A 13126-nucleotide genomic window follows, 5' to 3' on the forward strand; every position below is an offset into this window, starting at 1 on the left:
ATATATATAAATGATTTGGACAAAAATGTAGATGAGTTGTTAGCAAAAATTGGTAGTTAGACTTTGAAGGAAGCTGTTAAAGGATCCAAAAGGATATAGATCAGTTACAGATATGCGTGGAGAAATGAAAGATGTTGTTTAATCCTGGCAAGCATGAGCACTTTGGGAGGTTGATCGCAAGGGGAATGTATACAATTGGTGGCAGGACCTTTAACCACATTAATGTACAGAGGTATCTTGGGGTTCAAGTCCATAACTCCCTGAGAGTAACAACACAATTCATAGAGTGGTAAAGAAGGCACGTGGCATGCTCACCCTCATTAATCAGAGCATTGTGTATATGAGTCAAGCAGTCACGATGCAGCTTTATAAAGCTTTGGTGAAAGCTCATTTGGAGCATTGTGTGCAGTTCTAGTCACTCCATTAAAGGAGGGACGTGAAGGCTTTGAAGAGGGTGCACCAGGATGCTGCCTTGATTAGAGAGGATTAGCTACAAGGAAAGATTGGAAAAACTTAGATAGTTCATATTGAAGGTCTACACTCAGTTTACGCTAGGGCTAGATGGAGAGCTGATAGAAGTTTATAAAAATATAAAAGGCATAGATAGATAAGGTAAACAATCAAAATCTTTTCCTCAGGGTGGAAATGTCAGTCAAAAGGGCATAGCTTTACCACAAAAGGGGGAAAGTTTAAAGAGATGTTATGGGCATGTTCAGGACCCCCTCTATTTCAGGTGCAACCCATCCTGTGATGTTTGATGGACTGTGTGAGGTGGGAGGACCCGTTGCTCCTCCCGTGCAGCAGGTGGCGCTGCACAGGACAAAGGGAGATGTTTTATACATAGTTATCTTGGCTGTACACAGTGTGGAGTGTCCAGTCAGATTGTGGGGTGGCAGCCATTTTAGTTGTCTTGCTGCCAGCATTGAGTTACTGTAATAAAGACTTATGTTGTACCTTGAAGACTTGCAAAGTTTCATACAGGTATAGAACAAGAACACAAAACATCCCTCTTCTCTGCCACAGTAGAGATTCTGAAACCTGAATCCCTGCACCAACTCCTCAGCCACACATTCATCTAATACTATCCTCTTTCAACCTTCAGTAGCACACATCCCCGAGTCTCTACTTTTTAACTCTTTGCCTAACTCCCTTGATTCATTCTTCAGGACCTCACGCCTTTCCTACCCCCATCATTTGTACCAACATGCAAAACAACATTTGGCTTCTCATGCTCCCCCAAAAATATTTTGCAGCCAATCCAAGACTTTCAGGGAGACAACACACCATCCTGGAGTCCCGTTTGCACCCACAGAATTTCCTGTCTCCCCCCCCCCCCGACTTTTGAATCGTCGATAACAGTGGTACAATATACTGTTTTTAATGTCAAGAGGTTGTGTTCGCAAGAAATTTAAATGATACAATTTATAAAAACAAAATCCTGTAACGAACTGAATTATGACATATGAAGTCTGAAAACAGTGTAACCACCATACATAACACTGGTGGTCAATTCCAGTGTGTGGGGTCTCGTGTAGAATTTAGAGGGTGATCGCCTCTAACGGTTCCTCAGCATTTTTCAATGTTTAAATTAGTTCCAAAAAGTTGGAAATATTCAAGAGGTCAATTTGGACGTCGCATAAAACTCTGATGTCGGTCAGAGGTTAATTCTACTTCTATCTTCAAGTCCTGTCGAATCATCTGGGTGTTTCCAGCATTTTCCGTCATTTGAAGACAGACACAAAAATGCTGGAGTAACTCAGCGGGTCAGGCAGCATCTCTGGAGAAGGAACGGGTCCAGACTTCTTCTTCAGACTGAGACTTCTCGAGAGAGATGCCGCCTGTCCCGCTGAGTTACTCCCAACATTTTTTGTGTCCATCTTCGGTTCGGTGTAAAGCAGCATCCGCAGCTCCTTCCTTCACTCCCCATTGTCCGTCATTCCCGGGGTTGCGGGGATCGCCGTCGCTTTCACCTTCCCCTCCTCGGCCGGCACCGGGATGGCGTCGATTGTGATCCGGCGCCGCAGGCCCGCGACCAAGACCGGGCCGAAGCGACATCTACTACCTGCTCCACTTCAGAAACGATCACTCACTTTTTAATACTTACCACAAATAAATCACAAAGGAGACGCTCGTTTCAACTGGGCGAACGCGACTGAGCAGTTTATTGACGTCCACGATTTATTCTACTTCTGTGGAGAAGGGCTTCGGCCGCGCCAGGCATCTTGGGGGCTGCAGTCCGTCTGAGCCTCCCTCCCTCCTGCCGTGAGAATCTACGAACTACAACTCCCAGGGGCCCTTGCGAAGCCGGCTCGGGCTCAGCGACGGCGTCGACTGTTTTTTTCCACCAGTTCGCTCTAATTTGTCGGACGTCACCGTTGGTAACATGGCGGAGCAGCGAGCGGAGGAGCTGCACCAGGAGGACACTGCCACAAACAGAAACATAAGTAAGAGGCTTGAACACTTGTTTTGCTAGATTACATATCTGGGTGTCACCCTTTTTTTTCGCCAGGGGAATAACTAGCCGGTGTTTTGTTGTTGTCTTTTCGTAACATTTACATCTTCATATTGCTGTGATGGAGTTAGTCTGGAAGGTCTGACCGCAGAGCTCCGTCTGAGGGCCTGATCCTGGTGACGGAGCCGGCAGGCAGATGTGGACTTGGCTCTCCGGGAGATGAGCAGCAGAGTTCAAAGACAGGGGGTGCAGGTAGTAGGTATATAGTACATATACTGCTGGGTTAACATTAGCAAATGTTCAACAATCACACCATTTAAACCTTTACATGATGATCGGAATTGTTTATGTTAAATGTAAAGTAAAACATGATCAGTTCTGTTACTCGCTGACATCTCTATATATTTCTGTAACGCTGTTGTAGGATACTCACAATTAATTCTATTCGAACTGAATATCGAGCAGAGCGTATTGAGAGCGACAGGTGTGGTCTATTTATTATCTCTTATTAAGTCTAATTTCATCCCCCAGCTCCCATGTCTCTTTTTGTTGGTCTTCCACACTTTTTTTTTATCTCTGTCACTCCAGATCTCTTTAGATGCCTTTTATATTTATGCATGAGGTTTGCTTTCGTTTCGTGGATCGCTTTTCGTTTCAATAGACAATAAGGAGTAGGCCATTCGAGACAGCACCTCCATTCACCGTGATCATGGCTGATCATTCTCAATCAGTACCCCTGTTCCTGCCTTCTCCCCATATCCCTTGACTCCGCTATCATAAAGAGCTCTATCGAACTCTCTCTTGAATGCATTCAGAGAATTGCCCTCCACTGCCTTCTGAGGCAGAGAATTCCACAGATTTACAACTCTCTGAGTGAAAAGTTTTTCCTCGTCTCCGTTCTAAATGGCCTACCCCTTATTCTTAAACTGTGGCCCCTAGTTCGGGACTCCCCCAACATCGCGAACCTCTAGCGTGTCCAATCCCTTAATAGAGTTATATGTTTCAATAAGATCCCCTCTCATCCTTCTAAATTCCAGAGTATGCATTTCATTTTTATTCATGTTAATTTTCCCTCTTTGCTTGGAGTGTCATGGAAATGCAAAAATAAATTTGTTTACAAATAGCTTTCAAAAAATTATCTGTACCTCTTATGTTATGACGGGGGGGGGGAGAATCAGTGGACATGTGTTCTTTATAGGAGAGGATAATTATGGCAGAATTGAATGGTTTACTAAAGCATATGGCAATAACTGAATGAAAATCATCTTTATTTGTGCTGTAAAAGCAAGATGGATGAACATTGCAAATAACTATGGAGTAAATTATCTGAGGATTTGATCAGACTGCCTTGTCAAATAATCACTTTCGGATCTGATATTCTCCATGATTTAACCTATGTGAATTCACCTTTCTCATCTTTGCCACAATTGAATTGAATACTTTCTTGCCACAGTGAAATTAAGTCACAGTGAAATTCTTTGCTTGCATACCTAAGGTTTACAAATAGCCGCCACAGAAAGGGCACTGACAAAGTTACAAACCAGGTGCCAGGTCCACCCTTGTTCAGACCCCCCACGCTCCATCATCTACTATCCTCTTCTCGTGCATTTTCTTTTTCCTCCCACTGTATAATCACGAGGGAGAGCATCTCCTGAAACATTAGTCTCACTGCTCATACCTATTGATTCCCAAAGTTCCAAGGAAGGATGTAGCATAGGGCTCAGATTCACAGAGGTTTCATTTTTGGAGAGTGCTAAACTTTGGATTTGTTGAAATTGAGGATTATGCTGTTCTAATTCAGTCCCAAGTGGGGAAGGGAGTGAAAAAGCAAGGAGGTGCTTGGTAGATTATGATCAACATGTAAAAAATATGTAGGTTGGTTGACACATGGTCAGTGGTTATAAATTCCATTTACTTCTACTGTGTTAGTTATTCTAATCAATAAAACATGGCAAGGCACTTCAGAACCCTGCCTGTGCATTTGGGAATTCTTGGCTGCTTACTGTATCTTAAACAATTTGGATATTTTATCAGTCAGATGGACTTGAGGTCCTGGTTTGAATTTGCACAACAGCTGATGTCACATAGCTGAGTGCTTCCTAGATTGCATGCAGTGGGGTCCATCACCGTGCAGTTTAAGAGAGTGTAGTTAACTGTAGAGAGCTAGTTAACTCTAGAGTGGCATGAAAGAGCAGGCATATTATTCAGGAGATCTCCCTCCCCCTCCCCCTCCCCCACTCGCCCAGCCCAAGTCAGCATGCTCTTTATCCAATATGGAGTTCTGAATATTGATGTACAAGTGAGTTCCCTGGGATTGCAACCAAAACAAAATCCATAACACCAAGGCTGGCTCAGCTGTACAGGGAGGATAAGAAAAGACTGAAATAGAGTGAATAGAGCAATAATTATAGGGGATCATAGAGATTCCATAGGTGGGGAAGCATTCAGATGTGTCTGCATTTTGCATACGTGATTCCAGGATTGTGTGTTTCCTCTGTTATACAAGAATCAAAGATATCACTGAGCGATTGCAGAATATTTTGGAAGGGTGAACCAGCCAGACTTTATGGTCCTTTATCAGTACCAATAACAAGTAGAAAATATGCATTCCTGTAGATTTTCAGAAATTTAATAAGAGATTAAGAAACAGGGTCTCAGAGATGATAATCTCAATTTATCTTGGCTCCCTGTGCCAGTGGATATTGAAAGGGGAATGGTGCCAATGAATGGTGTAGAAGGAACTGCTTTGGACATTTAGGTTATTTGGACCAGTTCTGGGGATGGTGGGATCTTTACAGCCAGCCAAGTTGCATCACAGCAAGGCTAGGCCCAACAGTTTAGAGAGGTTGTAAAGCAGGGGAAGATCATGGTAAGATGAACATTATTTAGAAGAGAGAGAAGTAGAGCTGGAAGTGGGAAGCAGAAATTTAGTGAGAAAATATGGAATGCAGAGCCAAGAAGGGTTGGAAAATTAGATGAAGTAGTTGGCTGTGCTTAATGTATGAGAGATGAGCTGGTCGCCACACAGGTGAAGCGAGTGTAGCTGAAGAAAGACTAAATACCTACCAGACTGACAAAAAACAGCAAGCAGATTGTTGGAAGAATTCAGCAGATCAGATAACATCTATGGAGGGAAATGGACAGGCAACGCTTTGGGTCAGGACCCTTCTTCAAGATTGAACCAGGTGTCCAAAGATTCGGAGAGTCCATGATTCTGAGAGCGATGGAAATGGAAACTAGAAAGAAACAGAGCAGATAACATGGACGTACAGACAGAAAGAGACTAAAATTAAAAGGTGAAAGGAACCATTGTACAAACAAGTTTTGGGGGAAGAGTGAGCGATAAGAGAAGTAAAGATGCATGTACATTTTATATTGATCTTTCCATGACCGGAACCACAGACCATTTGTGGTATCGATACTCAATAACAATTAAATCTACTGTAGAGTGCTTTGTAATCAGCCAGAATATAATATTTTATTTTCTCAATATTAAAATTGATTAATTTTATAATGTATACTATATTTTCAGCCCACTAAAATGCAATTTATTTTTGGAGTATAACATTTAGATTAATCTGATAATTTGAATTCAACAAAGTGAGGAGTACCTAAAATATGACCTGGTAATTAAGTGAAGTTGATTGTACATAAATGATTCGGATGCTTTTGAAAAGTAAACAGTCCTGCATCTGATCCTAGGAAGCAACGCAGAAGCAGAGATGAGAGCATGATACAAGAGTAAACCATGAATTAAGATTTTCAAGAATAAAAAATGTTTTTCAACAAAGTTCTGGGGCAGGAGATATGGCTTGAGGGCACTTCGATCACAGCAGATTGAGTTGTGATATATTGAGAGAAGGACATGTGAGTGTAACGTTAGGAATGTGCAAGTGCCTCATGGGCACGTCAGTTTGTGTGACGGATATTTTCAAAACGAGCAATGAGAAGGCATGACTAGGTTTGTGATTTACGATTAAATCCTTTGAATTTTTATTTTGGAAATGCCCAGTGCGGAATTGTAAGCTATATAAAATCTGGTGAAGTAATTGAACTGTTGGGAAACGGGCCTGTTGTAGGTTGAGGGTTAGAGCAGTTTGAGATGAGCCATTTTACATGTTTTGGCCTGAAGGCAATTTGTTTTTTCCACACAGCTAGTTATTATTAGAACTAGTTTATTGTGATAATAATACCAGAATTTTTTTTGTTATAATACTGCATTGAAGCCACAATATTAATCCATTAATCATATTCAGAAGTGAACATTAAGGATTTTTGCATTTCTTTTTTGGGAAGGGAGAATATTTCCTTTTTCTTAAAAAAGCGTCAAAACTGGTTTTCTGCTGGCCATCACTTTATTCCAACATTTCATTTTAGCTTTCAGTTTTGGTAGTGACAATGTTCAGAATGTTGGAAGTGTCACACCTGATGTGCACTCTGAGGCGGAATCCGCTGAACCAAACTTCAGTACAGCAACCACTACTGATGCACAACATGAAAACCTGTCTGAAACAATGGATCCAACCTCAACATCTGGAACAGCAGGTATGTCTGGAGGGAAGAAAGTAAAATGTCTCTGAAAAAATAACTATCTTACTCAGTTAATATGATAACTCGACGAGAGCTTGGCCCAATCCATTCCTTCCTAACTCTGGCGATTTCCTGCCTCACCTGTTTCCACAATATTCTCCTGCTGCTCAGGATAATTCCTTTCTCCATTCTCATGCATTTACTTACTCTGCTCATCATTGACTGTAAAAGAGTGTCATTACTTTCTCAACAACAAAATGTGCTTGCGTAGATTTGCTGGATGACAAATGATGTGTATTGATTAGTTTAGTAAGTAATACATTGTTTTAATATCGTTGGGGAATTGTGTTTTATTTTAATTTTTAATGTTATTTCCAGAGCGCTGAAATACCGTATCTTTTTTTCCTTCCCAGAAAGACACATTTCCATCCAACAGTCTCTGACAGACCTGAAGAATCTTATAGATATTGAAGGCGGTGAGTGCAAGGCTAAATATTTAAAGACATTTGGAGAAAATGTCAGCTTTAGTAAATAAGGTAAATGGAGAAACTGTCCAATTTTTGAGCCTGCTATTCAATTCATTTTCTTAATTACTTATGTGGCAAAACTCCAACAAGATTGAACTTAGTGCGTCCTTCCTGCCACTGTATGTTTCTTTTTTTTTTCCTAATCAGATGTGCAGCACTTTGGTCAACGTGGGTTGTTTTTAAATGTGCTATACAAATAAAATTGACTTGACTTTAAAATTATGGTAGTGTGTTATCTATAGCACAGTACTTTAGAAATGCACAACGAGTCATCAAAAATTCTTAAAGATGCTTACGTTTTAAAACCTTTTTTATGCTTGCTTATTTGTTGGTGCTGCCAGTTTTACTCTTTCTCCTTTACTTTATATCTAAACTAAAAAGAGGAAGTGAGAAACGTCACCCATTCCTTCTCTCCTGAGATGGAATGCCTGACCTGCTGAGTTACTCCAGCATTTTGTGAAATAAAAGTGAGAAACAGTAATCCCTCTCTACTGAATGCCAAGCAATGAGGATTTGCTTTAATTAGAATGCAGAATGTGAACAGCATTTATTAGTTATCTCCAGTTGCGCTCAAATTTGGCAATGATTCTCCTTGAACTACTGGGGTCTGTGTGATGAAGGTACATCAACAGCAGGGAATTCATAAGATTTTTGAGCCACCATGATATAATAAACAGGAGATAAGTGTTCAAAGCATGTTAGTTGGAAAGTAATTGGAGGCAAGGGTATTCTTGCATGTCTGCTGGAACGACCGCAGGCAGTGAGAATGGGCCCGCACCTGTCCTCCACTATCACCCTGCGTACCGGCACACCACAGGGCTGTGTTCTGAGCCCCATGCTCTACTCCCTCTTCACACACGACTGTGTTCCTGCATTCGACACCAACACCATTGTCAAGTTTGCAGATGACACAACGGTGATCGGGCTGATCACCAACGGGGATGAAACAAACTATAGAGCGGAGGTGCAGAACCTGGCGGACTGGTGCTCGGATAACAACCTGTCCCTAAATACCACCAAGACCAAGGAGCTGATCATCAACTTCCGTAGGTCACATAACGGGGAATATGCCCCGATCTCTATCAACGGGGACAGTGTGGAGAGAGTGTCCAGCTTCAAGTTTCTGGGCACTCACATTTCGGAGGACCTAACATGGTCCAATAACACTGCTGCGCTGGTCAAGAAGGCACAACAAAGACTGTTCTACTTAAGAACACTAAAAAAGTCTGGTCTACCCCAACAGCTGCTGACGACCTTCTATCGCTGCACCATAGAGAGCATCCTAACGCATGGCATCCCTGTGTGGTACCTCAGCTGCACGGAGGCAGAAAGGAAAGCTCTACAGCGAGTAGTCCATAGAGCTCAGAGGGCAATCGGAACACAGCTACCAGACTTGGAGGGCATCTACAACACACGATGCCTCAGAAAAGCCACCAGCATCCACAAAGACTCTTCACACCCCTGCAACAGTCTGTTCGAACTCCTTCCATCGGGCAGACGATACAAGGCCTTCTATGCCCGCACCTCCAGACTCAGGAACAGCTTCATCCCCAGGGCCATAGCTGCTACGAACCGGTCCTGCTGAGCCGGATGGCCACAACGCATAGATCAACTTGCACTTTACCCTGTCCAAAACTGTTACAACTGTTTCTTTTCGTTGGGTTGCTGCTGACTAAATTACCTAAATTATTGCATCGTATGGGAGGCGCATTCCCAATCTCGTTGTACCCCTGGGTACAATGACAATAAAGATATATTGTATTGTATTGTATTGTATAACTATTTCCCCCTTAGTGTAAATTTGGGAGCCTTTGTGAATTTTAAGGGTTATAATGAAAACTCCCCTCAGTATCCAAGTGTTTCCAAGCAAGATGAAATGTGTATGACGGAACTGCAGATGCTGGTTTACACCAAAGATGGACACAAAATGCTGGAGTAACTCAGCAGGACAGGCAGCATCTCTGGAGAGAAGGAAGGGTGATGTTTTGAGACTGAAGAAGGGTCTTGACCCAAAATGTCACCCATTCCTTCTCTCTCGAGATGCTGCCTGTCCCGCTGAGTTACCCTAGCATTTTGTGTCTATCATTTGTTTCCAACCAAGACTATTCTTGAACATGAAACTCAAGACAGCAGCAATAATCACTTATCTGAAATAGGTACGTTTGGTGTGTGTTTGATCTGAAAACTACAGATCTTTGTTATTTTTTAGGAACTGCTATCTAACGCTGATTACAAATTGATTCAAAATAATAATGTAGAAATTTGTCATCGAGATAACATTTCATTCACGTAATCTTCATTTCCCTTTTTTTACTGTCTGATCTTGTTGAATAATCACAATTGGCAACATGTTTTATCAGCTGGTAAGAAGACCTGCCCTTTGTGTCCAGAAGAAAAGTTCAAGCCCAACTATAGTCACAAGCTACGAAGACATTTGCAACATCTACATTGGAAAGTGTCTATAGACTTTGAAGGTAACATTTTCTCCTCCTATGTCACTCTACTCACAACAAACATATTGGTTTATTATCGTCGTATGTACCAGATAGAGTAAGAAACATTTTGTTTTGCGTACTATCCAGTCAAATGAAACCAAACCAGAGTACATCATGGTAGTACATGGTACTACATCAAACAGTAAAACAGTGCTGAATATAGTGTTACAGCTACACAAAAAAAGATAGTTAGAAAAAGTGCAGGGAACAAAACAAGGTTTTTTCGGAGATCGGGAATAGCATATCAGAGGTCCGTTCAAGAGTCTGATAACAGCGGGGAACAACTTCTCTTTCAACTCCTCTCACTTTCTTTGAGTTAAAGATATCGCCGTGGGCCCCGGTTATGCCTGCCTTTTTTAGTTACGTTGAACAATCTTTATTCCAAACGTACACTGGCCCTATCCCCCAGCTCTATTTCCTCTCCATCGACGACTGCATCGTGGCTGCCTCCTGCACCCATGCAGAACTCATTGAATTCTGTATCTTGACCACTAACTTCCACCCTCTCAAATTCACTTGGAATATCTCTGACACCTCTCTCCCCTTTTTTAATCTCTCTGTCTCCATCACATGGGACAGACTATCAAATGACCAACAACACAACCACCGACTCCCACAGTTATCTGGACTACCTGTATGTTTCTTTTTTTTTTCCTAATCAGATGTGCAGCACTTTGGTCAACGTGGGTTGTTTTTAAATGTGCTATACAAATAAAATTGACTTGACTTGACTTGACACCTCCTTGCACCATGCCTCTTGTAAAGACACTATTCCCCATTTACAATTTCTCTGTTTCTGCCGCGTCTGCTGCCAAGATGAGGCTTTCCATTCTCGGACCTGGTTTCCTCCCACTGCTGGCATTGATGGGTCCCTCACCCACGCCTCCTCTGTGTCCCGTGTCCCGTAGTTCTGCTCACGCTCCCCCTCCCCCTTTCCCAGACGAACAAGGATCGTGTTCCCCCAGTCCTCATATTTTCCCCCCACCAGCCACCGCATCCAACATGTCATTCTCCACCATTTCCGCCACTTTCAACGTGACCCCACCACCAGTCACATCTTCCCATCCCCACCCCTCGCCACCGTCTGCAGAGATCACTCCCTTTGCAATTCCTTTGGTCACACATCCCTCCCCCACCAAACCATTAAGAGGTCAACTAAACCTGCTTAGAAACTAGGCAGTATTCAAAAACCGAACCATGTTCTCCAGAGATGATGCCTGACTCACTAGGTTACTCCAGCATTTGTGACTTTTCCTGAGGATGTAGTTGCTCATTAAGTGATCAACTAAACCTGCTTAGAAACTGTAGGCAGTATTCAAAGCAGCCAACTGTGACACTAAGTTGCTGATTTTTTTAAAATATCTTTATCAGTCACTTTTACTAATGACCAAAAAGAGGGTGAAAGGTGCTCCAATGCATTTATATTTGTTTCATTTCTCGTCACTCGCTTCCTACTACAAAATAACACGAGCACCCTTGTTCCCAAAAGTCTCTGGAAAAGTCCCGCTGAACCCAATGTGAACATCCCGATGATATGTTAATGAAAATCAATCATTTATAAATTCAACGGATACTTCTTGGGTGTCTCCAGCCTTTTATTTAGCATTGGCAAGAATGGTTTTCCCACTCCAAATTGACTGCAGAGGTTTCAAATCCTGATTTCTCTTGCTTTGAGGTTGTTGTTTCTGTAACATATGTTGAAAAATTCTGGGTACTTTTCAATAAGAGGCTCCTTGAACTACTTCATAAATTATTTTCCAGTACCAAGTTTAGAACTGCATAACTGCCTCATGACCATTTCCAAACCTTGGCTTTGAAACAGAAACCCTTTATGTGATAGATTCTGCTCTGACAGTTCCATTCAGTCTACAGCTTTGGCTTATAGTGGAGCAATCAAACTTTGTATCATATTATTCAAATTAAAATAGCTCTTCTTTGCTTTGATAAAAATTACAGTTCTATAAATACAACTGCTTCTCAAACAATTGTAAAACAAAGACATTCAGATGAGTTTCCATTTCACGAAGATGGCTGGTCATGGAAATAAAATACTTGATTGAGTAGATCTCTGGTCAATAAGTAGAGTAGATAGAAAGCAGAGAAACGATACGATACGATAGAACTTTATTTATCCCAGGTGGGAAATTGTTCTGCCAACAGTCATAAAACACAACAAGATACATGAAACACAAAATTAAAGTGACGAGTGGAAAGTCCAGGATTGTGGATGTGCAAACATTGGGGAGGGGGGAAGGGGAGTCAGTCTACCCCACGACAGAAGGGGGAGGACAATTTGATACCAGCAAAATAGAAGAAAGAAAAAAAAAAACATTTTTTTCTTTGTGTTGCAAAAAGTATCTCTGTTCAATAACCTTTCTATAAATAGCAGAATATACTCATGATAGGCCTGACATTGTACATGTAGTCCAAGAACTACAGACTGTTGGAAATAATAGTCATTTTCGCACATGAATATAGCGCAACGCGTACGCGCATTTGGCGTGCATACTTTATTTTGCTGAAAAGTTGCATTACGCGCCATATTATGAAATTTGATGTAAAATTCTGAATTTTGGACATCAAAATTATGAATTTGTAAAATCAAATCTTGGGAGGTCGCCTCCCCTCCTAAAGTCTACCACTACTTAATCTTGTTGGTGTTGAGCTGCAGGTGATTTAGCCCACACCACTCACAAAGATGGCTCCACACAATGTTAAGGGTGTACCTGAATTTGGCAATAAAAAGAGCTATGGATTAGAACAAAAGACTACTGAAACGCACAGCTCTTTACTCACAATGGAAGAGCTGCACTGCAGATGGACACACAGGTGCACTGCAGAGAGCCTTGCATGCCGACAGGGAAGCAGAGAGCAGAGCTAAACTAAGGGACACATACAGAAACATCAAGATGTAATCTTCATGGAATCAGTAAACCTGGTGGTGTTTATTCCTGGTGAACCTGCACTGAGATAAATCATTTCTCTTTGGCATTTAGTCTTTGTGTAAGGGGGTAATTTGTTATTCAGACTGTATGAATGAATGAATGAATGAATGAATCAGTTTATTGGCCAAGTATGTGCATATACAAGGAATGTGCCTTGGTGCTCCGCTCACAAATGAC

General features: G+C 41.8%; 2 protein-coding genes across 6 annotated transcripts in view; one reads left to right on the forward strand and one right to left on the reverse strand.

Annotated features, from left to right (window-relative positions):
- swt1 (SWT1 RNA endoribonuclease homolog) overlaps positions 1-2342 on the reverse strand; it is a 100509-nt gene extending 98167 nt beyond the window's left edge. For 2 of the 3 annotated variants that reach the window (XM_078407600.1, XM_078407598.1), the window contains exon 1: positions 2105-2342. The gene's annotated coding sequence lies outside the window, so the exon portion shown is untranslated. The remainder of the gene's footprint in view (positions 1-2104) is intronic. The other variant, XM_078407599.1, reaches the window with a different exon arrangement.
- The window catches only part of trmt1l (tRNA methyltransferase 1-like), a 42819-nt gene continuing 31970 nt past the window's right edge, over positions 2278-13126 (forward strand). For all 3 annotated transcript variants that reach the window (XR_013547800.1, XM_078407601.1, XM_078407603.1), the window contains exons 1-4: positions 2278-2444; positions 6830-6997; positions 7396-7458; positions 9870-9983. Coding sequence is in view for 2 of the 3 variants with exons in the window: in XM_078407601.1 (XP_078263727.1) it covers positions 2384-2444; positions 6830-6997; positions 7396-7458; positions 9870-9983 (406 nt within the window). In the remaining variant the exon portion in view is untranslated. The remainder of the gene's footprint in view (positions 2445-6829; positions 6998-7395; positions 7459-9869; positions 9984-13126) is intronic.

Source organism: Rhinoraja longicauda, chromosome 11 (assembly GCF_053455715.1).
Source record: "Rhinoraja longicauda isolate Sanriku21f chromosome 11, sRhiLon1.1, whole genome shotgun sequence".
Taxonomy (NCBI): Eukaryota; Metazoa; Chordata; class Chondrichthyes; order Rajiformes; family Arhynchobatidae; genus Rhinoraja; species Rhinoraja longicauda.